The 26,099-nt window shown below is 38.6% G+C and overlaps 1 protein-coding gene across 1 annotated transcript in view; it reads right to left on the minus strand.

Moving 5' to 3' along the window:
* The window catches only part of eys (eyes shut homolog), a 292,650-nt gene that overhangs the window by 152,009 nt on the left and 114,542 nt on the right, over positions 1-26,099 (minus strand). The window contains exons 13-19 of the mRNA XM_084092742.1: positions 25,048-25,281; positions 24,828-24,950; positions 24,361-24,474; positions 23,005-23,118; positions 22,638-22,751; positions 19,533-19,730; positions 13,738-13,859 (exon numbers count right to left, since the gene is read on the minus strand). Of these exons, the coding sequence (XP_083948868.1) occupies positions 13,738-13,859; positions 19,533-19,730; positions 22,638-22,751; positions 23,005-23,118; positions 24,361-24,474; positions 24,828-24,950; positions 25,048-25,281 (1,019 nt within the window). The remainder of the gene's footprint in view (positions 1-13,737; positions 13,860-19,532; positions 19,731-22,637; positions 22,752-23,004; positions 23,119-24,360; positions 24,475-24,827; positions 24,951-25,047; positions 25,282-26,099) is intronic.

Genomic DNA, 26,099 nt, shown 5'->3' on the forward strand with positions numbered 1-26,099 from the left:
AATACATCTTAATTGAGCAACTCTTCTGAATGTCCACAATATGTGAAAAATGTAGGAGAAACTTGGATTGTCAATGTTCTAGGGTTAAGGAAGATGCTACATCAGTGACTTTGACAATTTAAAAAAGATGGAGTGAATTCAGCAAATAGATGAGCAGAGGAGACCAGGATTGAGGTGTACAAATGGAGTGATTTGTTATATCTTAAGAGAACACTGAGGACATTGGGCCATTACACACACTTCACAACACCATTAAGCTCAAGGGGAATGTTGCAACAGCATTTTCAACATAGACAAGTTCAGTAAAAAAAAAAAAGATGCTATGGGGATATAAAACAGTGTTGTGATGAGGTTGTGAAGTGAAAAGAGTGAGGAATGATCTAATGTCTCAAGATCCTGTTCCTATAGCTCCAGTGATGCCATGACCATGGATTTGATTGCCAGGGATCATGTGTAGTGATAAAATGTAAAGTGGATAAAATTAATAATTGCCATATATTACCAAACTGAATAGACTCTTTGTACATCTATGTTAAAGGAGTCAATAGTCCTTTATCTGAGATAAGAGTTCATTGAACTATACAATGAAATCTTTGCAAAGAAGCTGTTTTTATTATTGAAGGATGAGGCAGTTAAAAACTATATTGGAAACAACAGCAAACCTGTCACCCACTAACAAGTGCAGCACAGCTTTGTATCTCATCAAATGCAAAGAGGGTGGTTAGGGGTCTTACAGGCAAAGGCAGCAAAAGGGAGTTGGAAATGGTCTTAAACTAAATTATGGCTGTACAAACGAAGAATAAAATAATAAACAATGAAATAACTGGAAATAATAATTCTATATGTACACACAATACCATTCAAAAGTGGGGTCGGTGAGATTTTTTTAAGTGCCCCTATTATGCTATCTTAAATGTTCCTAATTTTGTTTTGGTGGCCTCCTACAACAGGTTTACATGCATCAAAGGTTAAAAAAACGCTTTAATTTTCTCATAATATACATTGCACATCACTTAATTTTTTTAATGATTCTCAAATGACTGTCAGTCTGTCTAAATCCCCTCTTTCCGCGAGCTACTCTGCTCTGATTGGCCAGATGGCCCAGTCTGTTGTGATTGGTCTACCGTGTCGGAAACAAAACACCCATTACCATAACTGAATTTCAGATCCGAAGGATTCCTAAAGCTCAGCGATTGTACACACTGTAACAGCAATAACAATGGCATTGATTTTACCATATCAATCTGAGCGCGAGTCCGATGATGGAACATTGGAATAACTAGTTATTCAATCACAAGGACGAATTGAGCAGGACATTTCTCAGTGATACGCTACTCAGTTTGACGTACATTATGAGATGTTGCAGTTGTAATTCCTCACCATCAGCATTATCAATTGTATGTCCATCAACAAACCGATGTGTATATTTCTAATTTATTGCAGTGCACATGTGGGAACTGTATCAATAACAGCGCATACATTAGCCGAGCATGTGAGTGACCGATATAACATTAAAGCAAATCTTGCTCCATCTTTTAACATTACTCAAAGTAATAAGAAAGTCTTGGGTTACGCATGTAACCATGGTTCTCTGAGAAGGGGAATGAGACACTGCGCCCCCTACACTGCCCTACTAAGGCAAAAGACCTTAACTCACCAGAGTGTGAAACTGAGAAAAATGACTTTAAAGTTATCTTAATGTCCTGACAATTGAGTTATAGGTATAATATTGTAATTTTCACATGTTGTAGTGTATACCTGTATTAACCTATCTACAAAAAAATTTTGAACTCAAATTTGACCTTTGACCCTTTTTCGGAAGTTACTGTATTCTGCCTTAGCATTGCACATAAAATGACAATCGGTCATACCAAGGCAAAATACCTTAACTTTTATTTTATAGCACAATGTTATGATAACACTTAAAATGTAAGCAATATTAACCCTATTGGACTCACTATGATAAAAATGGCTCCACATGTATCAACAAGAAGTTAAAGTAGCCTAGTGAGAACAGTTGGAAAAGTATGAATGGTTTTAATTAACATGAATTTCATAAAACAAAGTTGATTAACATCACTAAAGTATAAAAGATGTGGAACATTTAAAAGTTTTTTGAAAAACTGATTCTAAAACTGAAGTGTGTGTGTGTGTGCGTGCGTGTGCGTGAGTTTGTTTTCATGACAACTGAGGACATTTTTATGATAACACACCTGCAAATGAGGACACTCGGGAAAATAGGTGATATATGAGGACATTTTGGGGGTCCTCATTTTTCAAATGGCTTTAAAAACATACTAAGCAGTGTTTTTTTTTAATGTAAAAATGCAGAATGTTTCCTGTGATGGGTAGGTTTAGGGATAGGGGCAGTGTAGGGGGATAGAATATACAGTTTGTACAGTATAAAAACCATTACGCCTATGGAATGTCCTCACAAATCACATAAACATGGCTGTGTGTGTGTGTGTGTGTGTGTGTGTGTGTGTGTGTGTGCGTGCCTGCGTGAGAGAGAGAGGCGTATGGCGTTATTTTCATGTCAAATGTCGAGAGCGCATTATTGTAGCGCGAAAGTACATTAATATAATGCGCGAGCGCAAATCTCTCTGCTCGCGCGCGGAATATAATGTGCCGAGTGCGAATCTCTCTGCTCGCGTGCGAGAACTGAGCGCGTGCTCTCAGATACACCCTGCTCTTGTAAGTATTTTCTCTGGGCTCGCTCAGAGAATATGCCTGCACTTAAAACGTGTTCAGTGCAATCGCGAATCTCTCCTCTTCGCTTAAAGTAAGCGTGTATGTGCTTAGACTGTGTCCCGTGCATTCGCGCATGCCTAAGTACTTCTCTTCAATTTCTTTTTTTTTTTTTTTTTTTTTTATTAATGCCAAGGTATCAAAAATATAACTTACATAGCAAAAATGTACAAATTACATACAACGGAATAAAGAAAGCAAAGCAGCACACATATATATATACATACATATATATATATATATATATATATATATATACATACATACACACGTATATATATATATATATATATATATATATATATATATATATATATATATATATATATATATATACATATAGCCTGTACATATGCTCATAAAAAAAAAAAAAAAAAAAAACAGAACAGAAAGTTTTAATGAAATAAATTAAAAAGTTGAAACAAGTTTATTGTCTTAAGAGCTTTACGATTCTTAGATAACGAAATGCTTTGGATGTATTGTTGGACCTCTCTTCTAAAAACAATGAATAAGGGAGTGAATTTACTACGGTGAATGTGACATTTTGCAAGGAACAATAATAGATTAATAATAAAATACTCATTAAATGTAGCTTTTGAAAAGGTTTAAATCATAAACACAAGTTGTTCTTTTTGTGGTGCCCCTGATGAAACTGTTCTTCATATCTTCTTGGATTGTCCTCACACACAGTTATTTTGGGTTGAATTTTGTGCTTCCGGATTTCTCTTTGCTTTTTAAGGATGTACTGTTTGGTTTCTTTAATATACAAAAAGCTAAATTTAATGAGTATTCTATTATTAATCTATTATTGTTCCTGGCAAAATTTCACATTCACCGTAGTAAATTCACTCAGCAGAATCCCTTATTCATTGTTTTTAGAAGAGAGGTCCAACAATACATCCAAAGCATTTTGTTATCTAAGAATCTTAAAGCTCTTAAGACAATAAACTTGTTTCAACTTTTTAATTTATTTCATTACAGCTTTCTGTTCTGTTTTTTTATTTTATTTTTTATGAGCATATGTACAGGCTATATGTATATATATATATATATATGCTGCTTTGCTTTCTTTATTCCATAATTTGTACATTTTTGCTATGTAAGTTATATGTTTGATACCTTGGCATTAATAAAAAAAAGAAAAAGAAATTGAAGAGAAGTACTTAGGCATGCGCGAACGCACGGGACACAGTCTAAGCACATACACGCTTATTTTAAGCGAAGAGGAGAGATTCGCGATTGCACTGAACACGTTTTAAGTGCAGACATATTCTCTGAGCGAGCCCAGAGAAAATTCTTACAAGAGCAGGGTGTATCTGAGAGCGCGCGCGAGGCAGAGAGATTCGCGCTCGCGCATTATATTAATGTACTTTCGCGCTACAATAATGCGCTCTCGACATTTGACAGGAAAATAACGCCATAGGCGCGGGCGCGATCGAACAGTGGGATCGCGCCCGCGCCTCTCTCTCCCTCTCACGCACGCACGCACACACACACACACACACACACACACACACACAACATATACCAGCAATGCAATCTTGACATCGCAGAGCATCAGAGCTAAGGCGGGGCTACAGATTAGGTGTCCCTAAAGAACCCAGCCTGTAACAACCTGGGAGTTTTGACTAGCCGGTAGCAAGTTTGAAAAACTCTTGGTGGATGTAATGGATTTGCTTTCTCATCGGTTGTTTGACATGGATTTTAACCAGGGTTCTACAACAAGGTAGGCTCTAAATTATTCCTGCTGCTGGTGTATAATGGGTGTGTCGTTGCGGCTCCAACCAACCAACTCGCGTAGTTTTCAGTCAGTGGACTGGCAGGCGAGAGTTAGCCTATGAGAAGCATTTTATTTCAGTTGTACATGTAGACTTGTATTACGGGCTGTGAATTAAGATATCATACAAGCCTGCTCTATGCAGCGCTTGTTACTGGATAAATTGTTGATTATGGCTCGAAAAGTGTTTGTGTCTAGTTTGTGAAGTATCGCTAGCTTAAGGCTATGATTCAAAGCCATCTCCACCATCATTTTCCCCCGAGAGTATGTCATTCTTCAAACCTAGATGTCAATAATCTAACAAAAGCAATCATTGTGAAAAATGTACGTGTGTGTCTGAGGTTATTTAATTGCTACATCCCGTAACTCCAGCGCGGCAATACTTTGATGGTCGGTTAGAACAAGGCAGAGTGCCGTAACTTCACAGCAGCGCACCCGTAACTTCATTCGAGTGTTCAGGAGCAGCGAGAAACGAAGGCATAAAGCCGTAACTGACGTTACGGGCTTCTACCATAGTTTCCCCTTGGCTTTTTGAAGTTACGCCAAAAACATAATCTTATTCCTCCCAAAAAACAATCGAATTGAAACTTGATGTTTGTCTATATGATAAAACTTATGTTTATTGTCCTAAAAATTACAATAACTCATTTTCACCAAAAATTGAAGTTACGACCTTTTGCCTTAGTGCGGCAGTACAGGGCGCTATGGGGAATGCCTCTGGCATGACTGGTGTCTGAAGCATGTGTATAAACACAACTATGAACTCGATAGTCGATGACGTCACTTCAGGTGTGATCATGATTATAAAAAGGCACCTGTGAAATAAGTCATCCACTTTTTGTCTGAAGGAGACATGCACAGGAATACCTGAAGCATGGCAAAGGGACACAGCGTCTCGTTCCCCTTCTCAGGGAACCATGGTTACATGCGTAACCCGAGACATTCCCTTTCGAATGGGAACTCGCGCTGCGTCCCCTAGATGGCAAAACTCAAGAGCTTAGTATTCACAGGAACACCTGTCAGGGAAATTGTCAGTGGCTAAGAAGGCTCACAGAGAGCCTTACAACCTGGCATACTACCTGAGCTCATGGGATGCCTGTCAAGGAGGCTACATAATAGGGCCAGCAGCTTGACACAATATTAGGCAGAGCTCAGGGGAGCAGAGGCCTCTAACAGAACTAATCTCCATAGCAAGAGGAGGCCTAGCAATGTTCTGGCTAAGTTCAGTAGCCAAGGAGGCTCACAGAGACCCTAGCAACTTAGCCCCTGGCTGAGTTCATAGGACGGAGGACTCAGTACTCCGTCCTCTACAGCCTACCAAGGAGCAAAGCCTAACAACTTGGATTCGCTATTCAGATGGAGCTCTAGGGAGCGGAGGCCTCAGAAGAATGACTCTCTATAACGAGAGGAGGCCTAACAACACTCATTTTCAAAAGTAGCAACCAAGGATGCTCACAGACAGCCTGACACCTTGGCACCACTGCCTACCAACCAACCAGCCCTCTTCGGAGGGGGGAGGGGCATATGTACAGGAAGCGTCTGTTGTTACCATATTGCGACAACAACAGTGGGACCCAAGGCGAGGAACCGCTGTCTGAGCCACATAGAAAGGGAATGAAGCCCTCAGCATGTAGCCCTTACCATAAACATGAATTTTAGAAAGTGCATAAAGCGTTAAACACTTGCGCTTACCATAAATATGGATTTTAGAAAGGGCATGAAGCAATCAGCACAATCTAAATGGCAGGATCAGAGCCTTCATGAGGACACCTCAACTAATGAAAAATAGTATAGAAGCATCGACACATCTCTGTGCTCACGCAAACCCTTCACATTTACTTATTGTGAAAAAAGGATGAATGCAGGCTGAATATGGTTTACCCTACAATCTCTTTGCCTTTAACATGGAGATCAAAGGGAAAACAGAAGGCTCATAGGGGTGGGACTATTGTGTCGAGGCAGAAATTGCTCGCAAAGTCTGCCATAAGTGATCTCTTCCATCTCTCGTGCCACCAAACCAATCTCACTCTGTTTGAGGCGCAGGCCATAACTTCCCAAAACTCCTAAATGATATAATAATGACTACTACACTCTTTCTGCCCCTAATTCCTCAGAATTAGAAACAACAGATTGAACAATAGCAATATTTGAGCCAACAAAAAAGTGCTCCGCTCACAACTCCTGTACTCGATCCTGACTCCCTCGTGCAAACACTAACTACTATCCCTCAGGAGAGAGCAGAAAGGAAAAAAACTCCTTACATGCCTTTTGTAGTCAGTCTCGTGAATTCTAAGAAGCTGGATGCAATAGGTATGATGGAGAGTCGACAGCATTCCACCCAAATGCACGTCGTACATCCCTCGAAAATAAGGATGGTGCGAACGGATTAAGAAAACTTTGCAATGCACGCACTCAGCTCCCTCAAGAGTTAAACGCACATGCTCCTCACTCACGCACAAAACGCACCAGACGCAAAGTGATTAATGAAATGCTGGGCAAAGTGTTTCTCCATGATATTCGCTCCATAACACATACAAAGACATACAGTCTCCTGAAGACAAGAAAGAGGATGACGTATTTCACAGGTGCCTTTATATACTCATGGTCGCACCTGAAGTGACGTCATCAGCTGTCGCTGGCCAATGTCAAGTTCATTGTCGTGTTTAGACAAATACTTCAGACATCAGTCATTCCCCATAGCGCCCTCTAGGGGAAGCAGCACAAAATCCCATTCGAAAGGGAACAACAGACAATCTGCATTAATGGGCACAATTTTAGGTAATAGTGGGCCTACAGCTATTTTGCAGAAGTATTTCAGACGGTTAGCTGAAAAGACCTACACAATATAAAACATAAAACTACATATTTTGAACACCCGGTAGAAAATATATACATCAACAATTAAACATACTTACAGGTTGTGAATCTGAGGAGCAAGTTGGTCCAAGTGGGTACTCTCCCATCTTTTATGAATAAGCGTTTTGTAAATCCCATTTAGACCTCACAGAGATATGAGAAGAAATCTGAGGTTATTCTGCTGTTGTATCGCTGTGGTAATTCTAACCACTCATTACCCAGTTACATGTAGCCGCAAAAAAGTGTGATTTGAATTACAGATGACTCGATAAGGCGGTTCAGAGTCGATTCTTTCTTTTGAGAGACAATAACTTTATTTATCATGCCCTTTCGGCTTCACAACTTTGCAGATCGTTTACATTCACAGACAGCTATATTACACACTTCATGAAAGGTAATATTCAAAAAAGCATAATATGGGCACTTTAAATGTTTTGGTGTTTGTGAAAGAAGTCTCTTTGGTGTTTTGAAAGAAAGAAAGAAAGAAAGAAAGAAAGAAAGAAAGAAAGAAAGAAAGAAAGAAAGAAAGAAAGACCACCATAGTAGAACCACAAAAGCTGCAGAACTGCTTTGAAAGATGTCTCAACATCACCACTGCTTTCCACATGCCTATGAATTCAATCAATTTAATTTTCACAAATATTCAAAGCAAGATGATTTACATCAGATAAGCACATCCTAGCTCTGTTGTCTATCATGTTTGTCCTTCCAGAGACCCACGTAACGGGCAGGTGGAGACTCCTGTTGGCAAACCAGCATGACAGAATCCACATTTTCACAGAGAGAGAAAAAGGTCAATCTAATTTACTGACTGTTTGGAAGTAAAGCACTCCCATGTGACATTCTACAGCCACCCTCTCTCCCCGTCCCACGCCCTCTGCTATATAATCAGCACGTGGAAATGTAGAATTTAAGAGCTCAATTACATGGTGGCTAAACCGTTTCCCAATCAGTGATTTCATACCTGTGACAGTAGAACAATCTTTTGAAGCGCTCATGCGGTGACCCTACCATTGAGCATATAGAGGCTATTAACACATTGATGCTATTCTAAAACTTTACTGCAGGCCGTAAACATGTCAGATGACAATTGCTCCATATTTCTTATAAATCGTTTCTTTTACATTTGTATGTACGATCAAATATTTGTCTTTACTTTCGAGTGTGACGTGGCTTTGAATGGACTGTCATGACTGCAGTCACCTCATAAGCCTTGGATGAACTTACTGGCTTGTTTCCATCCAAAGCTGCAATTTTAACTTATACACAAAGTTGTAAAATCGCATATAAAACATTTGCGAATAAAGCACCGTTTCCATTCCATGTGTCTAAGAGAACAAAATCATCACTTTCTGGGAAATTTCCACAAAATATCTGTAATAAAAATGTAAGCTGCTGTAATCAGGGAAGCCATTGTGGATCTTTTTTCATACATCATAAATTACTTGCGCCTGAGAGAGTGCAGACGAAACACAATAAACTCATCTTGTGTTTGGAGGCAGATACCTGGTGCTTGGGAACACAATTGTGCGAGACAGTTCTGGGAGGTAATCATGCTCAACCATTTTGATGACAGACTTTTGCTCAGGCATTTAAGAATGACCAAACCAACATTTGAGATGTTGTGCAATAAAATTGTTCCGCTGATTAGTCCGGTTATCCAATCATATGATCCGTTAAGTCACGTGAGATTTTTGTTGCATATTGAGGGATTTATTTGGTAAATGTGTTTCCATCGTAGGTTAAGTGCATGTCTTCTTATCGGATATTATATATTTTTTTTTAATTTATGCGCATCTTGGCAATTCCATTAGTGTTTTTTTATGCGATATCCCAAAATTTGCATTCAATAGGTGGATGGAAACATAGCTAATGATAGCGAGGAGAAAAGAAATGTGTTGTGGACACATTAACACAAAAATCTAGTCAAATCAAATGTGTTTTTTTTTCTTCCAGTTTTTCAATGCCAAAGACATTGGGTCATCTTTCATCAAGGTTACTCTCAATGCATCTCTGAGATGATCTCATCCCGTAATGTAAAATAGCTACTCAAATCATTAATTAACCCAGCATGCAAAAGGGCTAATATCCCCGCCTGCATCTTTGTCCACGGGACAGCAGCCTACAAGCCGCCCACCTCTAGGTTTCGAGGGATGCCGTGAATAGCCCAATTGCATTCTCCATTCAGAAACCCTGTCCCAGGGTTGCATTATTCATCATGAATAAATGATAAACTATTTTTGCCCTTCTGCTCTGTTCAGAGAGCTCCTGGAATAAAAATAGAGGGAATAGAAGAGAAAGTCTGTGAGATAAATAAGAAGAGAAAGGCTGGGGAGGGGCAGAAGAGTGTGAAATGAGAGCACAGAGCCTGGTATCTCTCTTTCTGGCTGTATTAGAGTGGGTTTGCTGAAGGGAAGGAAAAGCCGATTTGGGATCAGAGCCAAACAACTGCATGTCACACAGGCTTCTGAGCCACTGATTGCTCTCATTGCCCCTCTCTTTGTTCTCAGAGATTGTGAGGTAACACAAGCTTATCTACAGAACAAAACTGCAACTCAAAGAATGAAGACTCTGGACTTTTTGTCCTGACTGATATGACAATGTCTGTAATAATACTAAAAAAAGGATACTACTAATGTTATATGATACTAATAATGTTATATTTGTTAGAATTTTTTGAAAGACAACTTGAAATGACATTTCAACATATTCATCTTCAGTAATGTGACATATTACCAAGTAAAATAAAGATTTGATTGGATTGTGAAAATACTGAACATAAGATTTAGACATTATTTTTCCTCAGAAATATCAACAAAAAAAGAAAAATTGCATTACATGTGGAGAAAGTACACAATTTTTTTTCTTATAATATGTACTGATGAACTGTTCACAATAAGACCAGGGACATTAATGAAACATATGTTTGCATGAAAAACATGTTCCATTCATTGTTCCTATAGAAACATATTCCCTGAAACAACCATAAAAAACTTTAAAGTAAAAATGTATTTGAAAAATGAACAAAAATACAATTTTTTGAAAAAAGCAATGTGAATGACAATTAAATTAAAGGGGTCATGAACTGAGAAATCAAACTTTCCTTGATCTTTTGACATTGTACTGTACTATAACATATCCTGCAAGTTTCAGAACTCAAAACGTCCTCGTCCAAAAACAGTTTTTATTGAAACCAAGCTCAGAAACCGACTCGACGAAAGACCACTTCAGCAGAAGAAGATCAATGCCTACCTCTACATCATTGCCTCTTTAGCGCCGCTCACCGATTCGCTCATGTAATGTTGTAGTAAATACGAGAGAGACGCAAACACAGGATTACTGCATTAACAAAAACAGAGAAATGCTTCTGATTACAAGATGTTTTGAAGTGCCAAGTTTAGACCTTGTGGTCCTAACTTTAAGAAAGCGTGGATAAACTTTATTTTTAATGAAGTTCCAGTCAGATGGCATCAGTAATACACTGTTCGTTTGTTAACACTGTTGTTCGTTCTTAATTTTACTAAAGATTAATTTTTAAACAAGACAAGTTTGACGCAGGCTTTTTCAGAGAGACTGAAAATAAAAGATGATGCAGTGCCAACTCTATTGAATCTGACTGTATTGTTGGGTGTTCCTCATGGCTCGGGTCCTGCTGCTGCTGCTGAGGCACAGTGGCAATTCAGTTCATGGGAATCTGCCATCACCTGCTATATCCAGTGCCTTCTCTCAGGGTGTGGAAGCACGCACTGCGGTTTCTTCCACCCAGAGTGAGGCACCGGTGCTACAATTATCTAGCTCTGAGCAGTTACATGTTGTAAGCATCGATGCTGGAGATGCTGAGCTGGTGGAAGTTGTGACTTGTGCTGTCACCAGATTGAATATCGACTGGCGAGCTGAGAAGCAGGACGTTCATCCTAAAAGCAAATTAGATGAACGCTTCCTGCCCTCTTGGTCACAGCCTCCTTGTCGATTAATCGGTATTACGCTACAGACAGCATGGTTATGGGGCGATGCCTAAGGTGGAAGAGAAGCTAGCTAGCTATCTCGCCCCTCAGTCTACATCGTCTCTAAAGGCCTCGACATTACCCACCAAATTGGTCAGAACAACCAGGCTTTGGTGGGTAAGGCTTATTCAGCAGCTGGTCAGACTGCAGCATGTCTGCTTACAATGCCACTGGCCCTGACGCTGTTACAGAGTTGAGTCTGGCCACTGACTTTTCTCTCAGGGCCACCAAGGAGATGGCCAAATCAATCGGTCGCTCTATGGTCACTCTATGGCCAATGAACGTCACTTGTGGCTCAACCTGAGTGCAATCAAAGAGAAAGAAAAAAGTTTTTTGATGGACGCCCGCTGTCCCCTTCTGGCCTATTCAGTGACGCTGTCAACACAGTCATTGATAGGTTTCAGGAGGCCAGCAAACAGGCGGCGGCGTTTAAAAAACGTCCCCCCCGTCGCTCTCAGGTCTCAGAAAAGACCTTGGAAATCCAAAGCCAGCTCCTTGCACCGTGTGATTCAGTTACGATGTAAGTTAATCTACCCCCCGGCATGCATTGAATCAATCCTGTCAGCCATGAACAATATAAAGTTAGGCCAGTCCTTCACTGTGAAGCAGTATCAGAACTTGTTGGGTTTGATGGCAGCAGCATCCAGCATGATACCTTTTGGCCTGCTATACAAGAGACCCCTACAATGGTGGCTCAGAGACCAGGGGGTTTTAACCGGGGGGCTTTAACCCATTTTGCGCAATCAAGGTCACGCGGCGATGCTTAAGTGCCTTGGTTATGTGGAAGAAACCCTGGTTCCTATCCCAATTATGTCTCTTAAAACAGTAGGATATCTTCAAGCCCTGTTTGTTGCCCCTTCGTGCTTGGAATTAGCACCTGGCATGGTGAAGGCGTTTCTTCACCCAAGGCCAGGTTCCATCCCTAAGGTCCCCACCAATGTGGCTAGATCTATTGTGCTGCAGGCCTTCTGTCCTTCTCCCTTCCAGGATTCAGACCAGGAAAAGAGTAATCTGCTTTGTCCAGTTCAGGCATTATATGCTTACATCCACAGAGCTGCCCTATGGTGTAAATCTGAACAACTGTTTGTATGTTTTGAGTCTCCTAGCAAGGGGTCCTCAGCATCTAAGCAGAGGATGAGCAAGTGGATAGTTGAGGCTATCTCTCTTGCGTGTGAGTTAGTCGGACTACCTTCCCCTATGGCAGTCCAAGCCCACTCGACTAGGAGTATGGCTGCCTCTAAGGCTCTACTGTCAGGAGTTTCACTTCAAGATGTTTGTGATGCAGCAGGCTGGTCCTCACTGTGAGGTTTTACAACCTGGATATGAGCTCTACACCAGGGGCCCAGGTGCTCTCGTCTTTGTGCTCTTCTTTACAATTTCACACTAGACAGACACTTGTCATTATGGCGGCATGGGTATAAATGTTCCCTCAACGTCAATCGACAGTGCGAGTTCTCTTGAAAGGGAATGCCTTGGTTACGACTGTAACCTTGGTTCCCTAAAGAGGGAATGAAACGATGCGTCACCCTGCCATACTTCCTGCATGCCTGTCAGCGACTTACTTCAGCCTACAAGTGTTGTACTGTTTGGGCATGCTTTATAGTTTCCTGGTTTTGACGTCACCAGCCTGACTGATTGGACAATCATGCAGAGCGTTCCCACAGCGTCAATCAACGCAGTATCTCGTTCCCTTTTTAGGGAACCAAGGTTACAGTCATAACTGAAGCGTTTTTCCACCAGGAATTGAACTGTTAAAAATTTTAGGTTTATAAGTTATCATTAAAAAACTATTCCCCATGGAGAAAATTAATATAGTTTTTACTTTCAGACCCCGACTGTTGCACTCAGCACTGTAGATGCCAGAAAGAAAAGACCAAATCACAATTCAGTATGCAAAACAGCAATAAGAAAGAAGAATAAAAGGAATTCAGAAAAAAAAGTTAACAAAAAAATAAAACACATATACTTAAGACTGAAATTATATACAAAAAGTCTGAACATAATTTGTACATTAACTGGTTATATTTTATGGTATATTTCAAATAAATAAAAATATGGAATTATTAAAAATAGTCAGAGTGAATTAATTGCAGAAGTGTGTGGAGAAAAACATCATGGTTACAATGGGCCAATATGTTATTTGTACTATGGCAGATATGTCATTTTTCAGGTGGGCCTAGGAATGATTTAAATTTGATTAATTGCTTTGCACAGAGAACAATAATCATTTAACAACAGATGTTACGGCGCTTTAGTGGTTATTATACTTAGTTCCCATATGTATTATTCTAAGAACTGATGTTGTTCTTTCATTAAGGGCTGTATATGGAAACTAAGATTAATTATTCTTACCAGATGGAGGTCCACACAAGTCGAGTTGTTTTCACACATGTTGCTAGCACAGTCATTGATGTCCTGCTCGCATCTCACACCAGCGTAACCAGGGTTACACAAGCAGTAAAAACTGTCCACAGCTGTAGTAAGAAACACGAAGAGACAGAAGAATCACCTTAGAAGATATGAAATCAAGTTTCCTGATTTAGAAACATATAACAAACATTTACAGACACAGTGCCATGATCTCACGAACTTGGTTTTACAAACACTAAAATTCAAGGACGATGTAGGTACAATGTTAATCTCTGGCTTCTTTTTCAGGAGTGGTTATGCAATGTTGGTGCGCGGATCATAGCAAGCAATAAAAACATAGACTCAAAAAACATTACAAAGATATAATCGTTCATAGAATACATTTTTTTGTGTGTTTATTTGATAAAAAATACAGTAAACATTAAAATTGCAAATTATTCTTATAATTAAAAAAAACTTTTTCTATTTTAATATGTTTTAAAATGTATTTTATTCTTGTGATGGCAAAGATTACTTCAGTCTTTAGTGTCACATGATCATTCAGAAATCAATTTAATATGCTGATTTTTGAATGATTATCAATTTTAAAGCTGTTCTGATTCACATTTTTTTTGTCAAAAAGAACAGAATTTATTTGAAATAGCAATCTTTTGTAAATGTCTTTACTGTCACGTTTGATCAATTTATTCAATTAAAAAAAAAAATCTTACTGATCCCTACATATTTGAACTCCAATGTTTTTATGGACTTTTAGCATCCTAACACAGTTAGCTAACCTGCAACTACAATCTTTTTGTGATACGTAAATCTATAATAATGTGATGAAAATATTCAATCCATGTGCAGATAATATGAGATGACGGTACATATTGAACAATTTAAAAGTGTAATACCTTGCATAGAACAACAATTACTTTGCATATGTAACAATTACTTTTAGATTTTCAGATTTTAAGACATGACCAAACTTAACTTAATTTTTTTACGCTCTACAAACACCTAATATTTTTAAACTCTATATTTTCCTCCACAGCCCACTGAAGTCAAAAGACTTATATTCTCATATTCTCACTTTTGTCTGTAAACCTTTGTTTCTAAAGCGTATCAGTAAAATTGACTTTCTCTGCTTGTGAAATTCCGTGCTCATTTATACTCACCCCAACAGCTGGAAACACAGCGTGTCCAATTAAATGTAAAATGTGTGTTTGTGTAGCGATCTCTTTTACAAATGCTACAAGAATGTTGCTGTCCACTGTCTTTGCGTTGTATCTGACTTACATGAAACCTAATGACCCATTCCACAAGCCTTTAATCATTAATGGCATTGAGGAGAAATGCATCCCCTGCCTTTCTGCTGCAAAACAGCAGCCTGTGACAGAGGTAATTGTGGGTTCTTACAGCCGCAAATTTATTACCAGGCCTATGCCGAGTCCCAGGATTCTTCATTATCCCTTAGATTTACCACGTAATCTATGCTGCCACTCTGTCTTTGTGCGTGTACCCGCGATTACTCTCATTAAATTCTTACTCTCATTAAATTACTCACACCAGCTGCTCAAGAGATACACCTTGCTCTCTCACTCTCTTCCCACACAAACACAGCGGATCACATACCTCCTATATGGCAGACAGGCCTTGAGGCTCTACATGTGTGGAGCTGTTTTTGCTGGTGCAGTCTGGGAGGAAGTAAACAAGTAAACTTTGTCTGACTGAGCTTGTTGGAATTGGAGATGATGGTAGACAAGACAAAGTGGGTCGGACTACAAGTGGTGGACGAGGAATACTTGGTTGCCTGGTTACAAAATCGTCCTTCACCGCTGTTACCATCCTACCTCAGAGCATAGTAGTTAACTGCAGGTTGCTCTGGGAGTGCAATTATTGAACTACATGTCGGTTTAGATAAAAAGCATCTGCTAAATGGCAGGTAATTAGAAGTAAGATAAAAGTGTAGTATAAGCAAAATATAAGATAGCATATTATAGCATAACAGCACAGTTCAGTTCAGTGTATCAACTGGTGGGTCGCAAACCATTTTGAGTGGGTCAAGGAGAGTGTGTTGTCAAAGCAACAACAACAAAAATACTTAATTCTAAATGTTTTCCTGATGCAAGACTTTTATTTTGAAAGATGTGCGTGAAAGCTCTTGATGCAGTTCAAGTAAACAGTGCCTGAGAAAAACCTGATTCAGTGTCTGCGGTCAGATGAGATTTTGTCAGGCTATTGGTGAGTGTCATTATTCGAATGTTATTTTCGTAACATGTTATAAAAATAAAAAGTCTCTCACCTCAGAAAAAACTAACATCCCTGTCCTGTCAGACTTGATCTGACTTTGATTCAGATCTCTGTTTTGAACGTCATATAAACAGAGTTGTGAAAGCATCTTTATTCAGTTAGGAACATTGTTTAAACTGAAACCTATTCTTTCAACCGAGGATTTGGAGACTGTTGTGCATGCTTTTATTTTCACACGGCTGGATTATTGTAATGCTTTATACTAAGGCATAAATTAAGCCCTGGTTGCATGCCTTCAGTATGTCCTAAATGCAACAGCAAGACTCTTAACTAATACCAGGAAAAGGGATTATATAACACCTGTGTTGACACCTCTTCAATGGTTACATGTAAAATACAGAATGTAATACAAGTTGTTAATGTTTGTTTACAAAGCACTGCATGATCAGGCTCCAAAGTATATAAAAGATATGTTAATCCCCTACCAATCTCAAACAGCAGTCTGTTTGTTAAACTGTCCCACGGTCACGTTTGAGGCGTAGAGGAGATCTGGTTTTGCTCCTGCACTTTGGAATGAAATGCCCATAAACTGGGCTCAGACTACAGAAGTTTAAGGCCGATTTATGCCCGATTTACTCCCAACATCTGAGAAAAAAATCACGTCCAGGGTATCAGTTCCGATCTTTGGCCCAGATTTTCTGCTAATGTGAGGCGTTTACAGATCAAATCTTAAACCTCCCGATCTGCTCACGGACACATTGGGGCTCCCCCAATGATATCAAACATGTTTGATATTTAGGATTTTAAATCGGGATGATTATGACTATGATTACATCAGTACTTCCACAATAGCCAATAGGAACAAGTCTACAAGGAGGCAGAAGTGATGGAACTTTTGAAATGGCGACCGCGAAACAACAAACAGCTGTACGGGGCCAGTGGACAACGGTGATGGAGGAACGTCTGGTCGAAATGTGGTAATAACACAACTGCCATTATAATGTCTCCTCAAAAGAAGTTCTTCTTTCATTTTTTCTCGCTACAAAGAATAAGTATTGATACAGCAAGTTGTCGTGACACAGTATACATTTTGTTTGTATCCGCTTCCCCGTGAGATCACGTGAGGTGCTAAATCTGCCATGATAATCTTAAGAATATCTTGTAGTGTGTGATGCGCCACAATTTTCAAATCTTGTAGTGTGTGCAGGTTTGAGACTTAAAAGAGGAAAATCTGCAAAGATTCTCCTCATGTGCATGATGCAACCACCTGATTTCACAATCGGTGGTCACAAACTCCTGTAGTCTGAGCCTGGCTTTATCTATACAATCCTCATCATGTATGGACACTTTCAAAAGTGATCTTAGAAAGAGTGATCTTGAAAGACTTATTTCATCTGGCCTTTGGCCTTAGATTAGGTCAGAGAAATGTGAACGATTTGCTGCATGATGGATGACTTGATTTTTGTGATTTATTGTTATTATGTTTATAATAATTCTAGTTTTATGCTATTTATGTACAGCACTTTCACCATTCTTATGGTTTTGAAAGTGATTTATAAATAAAATGTGTTGAGTTTAATTGAGTTAAGTTAAGTTAATTTGTGAAAATGTGGGTCCCATAGCCAAACCAGTTGAGAACCACTGGCATAGCATATGTAAAAATACTATGTACTATGTAAAAATAAAAAAAAAGTTTCAGTTGTAGTCAGTTTCATGCATTAAAGTTAGACTCATTAGTAGCACTTTGTCTTAGGTGAAACCTAAAAGTCTTTAGCCACATCAGCATATGGACAAACACTTTTATATAGAACACATTGAGTTCCCAGCATGAAACTATATAGTTAATGTTATAAGATTATTGTTTCACTGCTTGGGGATTCTGCTTTATACATTATGCTCTCATTTTCGTGCTCACTGCTAGTTTTTTGTTGTGTGGTGATTGATTGATGTTGATTGAAGTTTATTGACTCTTACATTAAATTTCAAGAGGTCTTCTGCTTCTGAGACAAGCAGCCTTACCAAGCAGTCATTTAAAACTGCATTATGAAGACAAATGAACATTTCAAGTATTGCTAATTGAAAATTTGCTGAACAACAGATCTGCAGCTGCCATTACAAGAGCTTGACTGAAGGAGACATTTAGTATTTAACAAATCCAAGTTGGCTAAAGTAGAGAAGACAATTATTCTTGTTGAAGTCAAGAACATTAAATAATCATGCTGGCTTAATTTTGTAACTTTTCTAAACTTTATTTTTGATTATTCAGTGCAAAGATAAATTTAGTTGTCTAAGGCACTTTAAAAAATTGAGAAAATTCAATGTGTCAAAATTTTGGACTTTTTCCAACTTACTGTAGTGTACTATTGTTTAGTCTAAACAAAGTGCACTATGTACAGTAACCTTGCCTTCAAGGTGCATTCAAAACTCATATGACTTTATCTTGTTTTCACAACATTTCAAACAAACACACCACTTGATTCTTTAAGAATAAAACTACAAGGAACTTCAGATTATTCTGAATGTAGGCTCTAAATTTAAAGCTCTAAAGCAGTGGTTGTCAACCTTTTTGACCCCAAGACCAGGCATTCAAGTCTGTTCATTACAATCTTGCAAAGATAAATCCTAAAACAAGATGGTTATAGCAGGATGATAGCAAAAGGGTTTTCAGCCAAAAGTTATACTGGACAACATGCACTGAATTTGAAAGTGTTTTCTGTTTATAGCCTCTTTTAACTGTAAAATCGAACACAGTTTTGAAAGTCAAGGTTTGTCTTCCTCTCACTGCAATGACATTCACCATTATACTACATGAAATTAAAAGTTTATCGCCCAAATAAATTACTGTCAACTGGAAAACATCTTTAATGCCTCATTTTAAAGGCTTTTTGCTATATGCATCATGGTTTAAAGGTGAAGGTGTAAGTGCCTAATGCAATAACAAAGACTGTTTTCAAACAGGTCTCCCGAACACTGTCCACCGTTGGTTTGTGTGCAATAAATGTTCATTTAGCCTACACATTGAACAGCATCAAGTGAGTTACAGCTTCCAATTTTAAAGTACTTCATTGCAAAGGCCTACATCGTGCTTTGCAATCTGTAATCCTTAACTGACAACATGTATTTGATCTATGGCTTTTGTAATGATTTATGCAGGAGATGCACCACAAAAGGGCAAAAAACTGCTTATTGGATTGCTGAGGGAGAACAACACCCTGCCTTGGGCTTTGATTGTATTAACTCTGTCATTTATCATCCATTATTCAAGTTACAAAGCAGCAATTATGCCTTACAGATCCTCGCTCACAGCTGGAGCAAGACACTTGTCAAAAGTACCAAAGCAAATGTGACCTGGTCATACTGAATGGAGTAACTTGTGTCTTATAAAACTACTTATTAAACTTATTAAGTCATGCCAAAACTGTCAAAGGGGTAAACCGACAGTGCCTTTGCTCCAAAAAGAGTGCCTCTACAGAGCACCCATGTGCTTATGAAACTGAAGGGAAAAGTTTGTGAGTTCAAGGCTGAGAAATAACTACAGTATTTACCGTCGTAACAGAAGCCATGCAGACAGGGGTTGGAGCTGCACTCGTCTATGTTGATCTCACAGCGGGCCCCCGTGAAACCCTGGCGACATCGGCACCGGAAGCCCAGAGGGAAGAGGACGGGATCAGCCTCCTCCATGCACTCTGCCCCGTTATCACACGGATTAACGGCCTCACAGGGCAGCAACTCACAGTTAATCCCTGAAATTCCAAATACAGCATGAGAAATACAATTCCATCCACAACAAAACCAACAACAATGGAAAATGTTCAACTGTTTGTTTACTCAACAAATTCTCATGATTAATTACTTAAAAGGCCTCTATTCTCACATTTAAATCAAAAGCAGTCCTGTTACCTCTAACTGACCAATGAATTTCCATGACTTTTCCAAGGTAAAAAAAAATAAATAAAAATAAAATAAAATGTTTCCTAAGGAGTTTATTTTGATGTACATTTATATACATATAAGAAAAATCTAAATAATTCAAATGAAACTACTTCATGGACTACAATTATTTGTATTGAATCTGAACAATCACAATAATTACTTTTTCAGTCACATAAAAAAATAAATAAATAAATAAATAAATAGTTTGGCTCATCTGGTTTTAGATCTTGATCTGTTACCAAAATTAGTTAGTTATTATAAAAGGACTGCCAGATAGAGATGTGTAGTCAGCTTGGTCAAAACTAAAACCAGCCTCAACAAACTTTATAATGGTAATAGATATTGGACCAAAACTGGTCAGTAAAGCTAGGCTTCACTAGGCTAGTCTGGTGCCAACTTTTTTTTGTTTGTAAAATGGATCAGACAAAAATGTATAGAAAATGAAGAGTAAAAGAACCCATTACACATTGGATTTGAGACAGATACCGTAGTTAAGAACAACTCCAAAAAAATAAAAAATAGCTTCAAGCAGCAATTATTGGGCCCAAGCAAAAAGTCATGCCAGCATGGCTGGGAGTATCAGACCAACAGCAACAATGAGCAATTAAAGACGATGATTTTAGGCAAAAATTGTTGAAAAATCGTAAGTACAGCCACTAGTAAAATGATTTAATGGTTTATAACTTTCGACCAATAGGTGGCGCTGTGACCAAATTGATGTGGTGTGGTCAGAGAAAGGTGACAATGACACAGGCAGAGTTTGGTGTCAATATGACAAAGCACTGCAGATATCCAGCCTCAGAGTCGTTTTGGCATCATGCCATCAACTATATTGATGCGTCTGTCGGGAATAAATCCTTAACTTTTTGTCGGCCCAGTCGAAGATGACTCGAATCTGGTGAAAAAGTAGGTTTTTAAAGAAAATCAAAATGGCGGACAGGAAGTTTGGCAAACTCTGTCTGGCAACACTGGTATCTATGTTCTTGGAGTGACCCAAGGAATTTATAGGTGGGGCTGTGCCGAAATGCTGCACATTACCTTAGGTCATGCTTGTGAGGACATGTGGCAGGTTTGGTCTAAATACGCTAACGCGCTGCGGAAATAGCCACACTTCCAATTTGGAGTGCTCTTCATCTAATTCATTCCCAAGTTTTTCGAGAACGGTTAAGTTTATCAAAAAGCTTTTAATAACTTTTGCTAGCATGGTCTGAAGGTGATATGAGCCAATTTAGGTGAAAAGTAGGCTTTTTGCAAAATTCTAAATGGCGGGAACATTTTTATGATGGAAAATAATGTAATAGGGTGCAATCGAATCGAAATGAGCAAATGAATCAGAGGAAAACATTATTTTGTTTTTAGCCCTTGTGGTTCAAAAGTTATTAGCATAAACATGAGTTAAACTTTGGACCAGGTGTTGGTGCTAGAAGGATTGAATTACAGACTCCAAAATCGGTGTGGTTAATGTTGGGACTGACCTCTATTCAGTGTGCCAAATTTCAAAACTTTCCTGCAAGCGGTTCTGTGGGCTGCCAGAGACTTCCAAAGCAGAATAATAATAATATGAACACCAACGATTACAATAGGTGCTTATGCACCTTCGGTGCTTGGCCCCTAATTAATAACATGCATTAGATTGTCTAATTACACACATTGTTTGGTTCTGGCTGCTATGAACTCTCAGAGTTTCAATTAACACGCATAGACTGCACACTGTATTTTAGCCAGAGTCTAGACGCTAGATCAGTTAGTAAGGGATAGCTGTGTAAAGGGTAGTTTAATGTTCTCAAAATCCCCCCACATAAACACTATGCATGTGTGTCTCAACAGAGCATGCAAAGCTGTCAGTGCCTTTTTTCCTCGATTTCAATACAGAATAACCGATATCATCATTATCCCTGACAACCTAATTTGCGCGTCTAATGGAAGCATGATCCGTGATCTTTGTTTGAATATAAGCAGCAATGACTGAGCCGCCTGATCGATTTTAGATGAGCTGCGTTCTGTGTCCGGAATTGAACAGCTGAGCATCATACATACACAAAAAAACAAACAAACAAACAAACAAACAAAGAAAATCCAATAATGCACGTAATATAGCTGTGTAAAACAGGTGTATACACAAAGCAGATAAGATTTCAATAATTCCTGATCTGAATAAAATAGTCAAAGAGCACAGCACTCTAGAGGGAATTTGTCCTGGCATTTGGGTCTGATTTGATCCACCTCTGAACTGAATGTGTGTGTATGAATGCAGAGCTTAATAAAAAATTATCTTCACCAAAATGTTCAACAGGAAGTCAATTTTGAGGTTAACATCACAACATTTTTGTAAATGAAAACCATACATTGTAAGGGTGAAATGCATTAAAGAGAATCCCATTTTTACCTGCCAAAAATGCCACCAAAAAGTAGACTATAAAAGCAACTGGCTGAAACCAGATTATGTTGAGTGCAAGTTTTTCACACCGTTTGATTTTCTATTTTTATTTTTCTATTTTACAATTTATTTAATTTTTTAAAAATATACTTTGAATTATACATTTTACCGGACATAAATACAATTTAAATGAATTTAAATTAATCAATTTTGTGGACAATGAAGATTACGATGTGGCAATGCTGACTGCATGAGTTCAGACAGGTGAGAGGAATGCTCTCTGAAGTTAATTAACTCTGCTTTTCTTCACCCTTCACCCCACTCCCTCAGTCTTCATTACCTTTGAATGGAGCCGCACATCGGCAGTAGTAATTACCCGGTTGGTCAATGCATGTGCCTCCATTCTTACAGGGATATGAGACACACTCATTGATGTCCAGTGAACACTCAGGACCTTTAATGCACAATATAAAACGAAAAATAAAAGTTATCATGCAAGTGAGATCATTGAAGGAAGCTCATCCATCTTTTCAAGACACATGCGAGACAGTTTTCCTGTCTATAAAACATAAATGACCAAAATAAAACAACACATTCACATTCAACAGCTTCATTGTTTTTTTGTTTTTTGTTTTTTCAGGCTTGGGCCCCTTGAAACCAATAGAGAACCAATGGAGAATAACCATTAAAAAAAACATTAGACACACCAGAGAAACCTGAAGGGCAAATGCATTTAAAGCCATCTGAGAGGTCCAAACATGTGCCATTGTTCATGCATGGTGATGACTGGCATTCATCTATGTTTATTTCACATAAACTACCTGAGAAGTGAGAGAAAAAGAGAAAGGCACACAAAAAGAAGAAAATAAGAATGAGAGTTGTCATAGAAATTCCCATGCCAACCAATTAAACTGAAGTTTTCACTGCACAAAGAATCTGGAATAAAAGTAAAAAAAAAAAACCAAAAAACAATCTAAAATCCTTTTTAAGCCTTCGAGCAATACACCTCCTGATTTGAAATGAAAGTAGATGAATTTACATTCTGTTGGGCAGAAAGTTCCTAAAATATACCTAGAGCTTGAGTTGACTCATACTGCCAAATGAGCCTATTTCCTTTCCAATTTGCATGAACATGAAAGAATTAAGTGGAAATTACTCTTGAAATAGAAATTTAATGTGGTTGGATAAGAACTAAAAGTGCCCCCCTGTTTTAAAGAGGAGTTTGTAAACTAAACATGACACACTAAACGATCATATCTCTTCAAGCTTCAAGTGTGCAATTTTTTTTTATATTAAAATGCTTCTATCCCCGTTTAAAGTGCAGACTGCAGAGACAACTCGAAGTAAGCCATTTGCAGGTCAAGTTTCCTGTGGCGATTTAAAAACATTGCTCTATTTGTTTGAATGGTCTGACAACTTCTGGCTCAACCAGACCACTTTCACATAATCAGATGATGCATAATTGACTTTAAGTTATTAACACTGTAAATTTTATATTTTCATTTTCAAATTTAATGTAATTTATAACACTATACTTTGTGTTTTCTTACCTTGTCATTACTGTACATTTCAGCAAACTAGTTAACACTGCTGCATGAGTGTTTCTATGGCTGAGGGAGTGACGGCAATGAATCTCTCAATATTTTTTTTTTTTTTTTTTTTGGCTTTCGCTACTTATATTTGTAGTAGTCCATGATGTGAGATTTTTATGGACAAAAAATTACACACTTCACCTTTAAGCTCCACGAATACGACAAATCTATTTTTAACTGATACTACTACTAGCACTACTAATACAACTTCAATATTATTTATAAATAAACAAATACAACAACCCCCATGTTCCTTTTTTAAGACTACAAGAGGCCATAATGTGCCTATGGTTATTACCATTGCAGGTTCAGGAGTGACACCTAATCTACAGTCTGTAAACTACCGCAAATATAATTTAAAGGATTTGATCCCACACTTAAACGTGGTTGTCAATTTCAAAATGTAACTGTGTGGCCTTTATCACCCAAATTCAGCCAGTGAAACTCAGATGGCAGGAAGGAATTATGTACCTGTGGTCCCGGCAGGGCAGAGACAGCTGAAGGAGTTAAGCTCATCTGAGCAGGAAGCTCCATTCTGACAGGGTTGACTAAGACACTCATTTACTTCAATCTCACAGTGATTACCTTGAAAAGAAGGGCAAACGTTCATTTCATTAAGGATTTCCTCGCAAATACAGGGGCCGAGATGCTGCTTCAAATAAAATAACCCACAGCTAATGAGGTGCTATGAAAAAAAAAAAAAACACAACAACCGTCCAACTGTTTCTGTCATCAAATGGATGCCAGTAAATGTGATGGCAGGGCTATGCAGCTTAGAAAATTCTCCTTGATAAGCAGACGGTCAACTAATATCTTACAATACAGGAGCAGATTTGAGGTCGCAGGCCTTTTAAACACAGCTCAACATAGGGGAATTGAATGTTAGAAAACTGGACAAAGGAAAAATTGCTCTAGAAAATTGCTTGTGGTGAACTTACCAACGAACCCAGGTGCACAGAAACAGTCGTAGGCATTGATGCCATCTTTACAGATACTGAGTGCACCACAGGGCTTATCCAGGCAGTCATCAATGTTTACCTCACAGAATCGTCCTTGTAACCCTACGAAGAAATCAAAACGTAAGGGTTAAATGGATGCTTTAGTGAAAGTGTGGACAGAGGGACTGGCAGGACACAGACTATAAGAAATCACTCTTACCAGGCAAACATTCACACACGAAGCCCAGAGGGATATTCACACACTTTGATCCGTGATGACACAATCCCTCGACGCAGTGACTGATGGAAATTTCACAAAACAGGCCTGTATAGCCATGGTGACACGTGCACTTGAAACTGCCCCGCTGTTCTTCGCACATGGAAGTGCCCTTCGAATCACACGGGTTGGAAGTGCAGCCTGTAGCCGGCATGGAGCAGTCATGTCCTGTGAATCCTGTGTGAAATGGGATGAAAGCGCTGATTGATGTGGACTGGGTTCAATGGAGACACTTCAGCTGTCATGCCTCAGTTGACACTGTTGCCAAATGTTACTTCATGCCTTTACATCCTCTAGAAGTGGTATAAACAGACATAAAACACAAATATAATGCCAGTTAATTAACATACAATAGAAAAAAGAATTGCTGCAGGATGCAGGTTACATTATTTGCACTCAAAAATTCAACTCAGCTCAGTTGTGCTCAACTCAAATAGGATATTTTGTATTTTTGGGACCTTGACTTTTCAAAAACAAATGGATACATCATGCCGATAAACGTAATGAAGTAAACCCAATAAAACCAACCTCACCAGTAAAACGGTTTACACAAAAATCGAAATCTGTGGTATAGGGACCGTATTTCACTTGGTGGACATTTGCAATAGGTCTGTCCTCTCAGACTATAGCAGGTACCAATGTATGGGCAGACCTTATCCAGGGATGTGCAATCAGTGACAGCCATGGAACAGTTCTTATCTTGGAGAGGCAGCAGATAAAAAGCACAACAACTCAAGTGATGCAGAGGTCACAACCCAAGAACACGTCCTGTCATCAAAGTTCCAATCAAGTGGCATGTAATTGACATTGCTAATCTGAGACAGTCAACAACTGAAGAGTAAACAACACCTTGGATTGGAAGTGTTTACCTCTTTATTATTTTTTTTTAACTGCGTCATATTTTCTCTTTTTTTTCCCTCCCTCTGCAATACTTAATGTCAATAAAGCAACGATAATTTGGAGGGAAAATATTGACAAATTCAATAAAAATGACT

This window comes from Abramis brama (genome assembly GCF_963993115.1).
Source record: "Abramis brama genome assembly, chromosome: 19".
Classification (NCBI taxonomy): Eukaryota; Metazoa; Chordata; class Actinopteri; order Cypriniformes; family Leuciscidae; genus Abramis; species Abramis brama.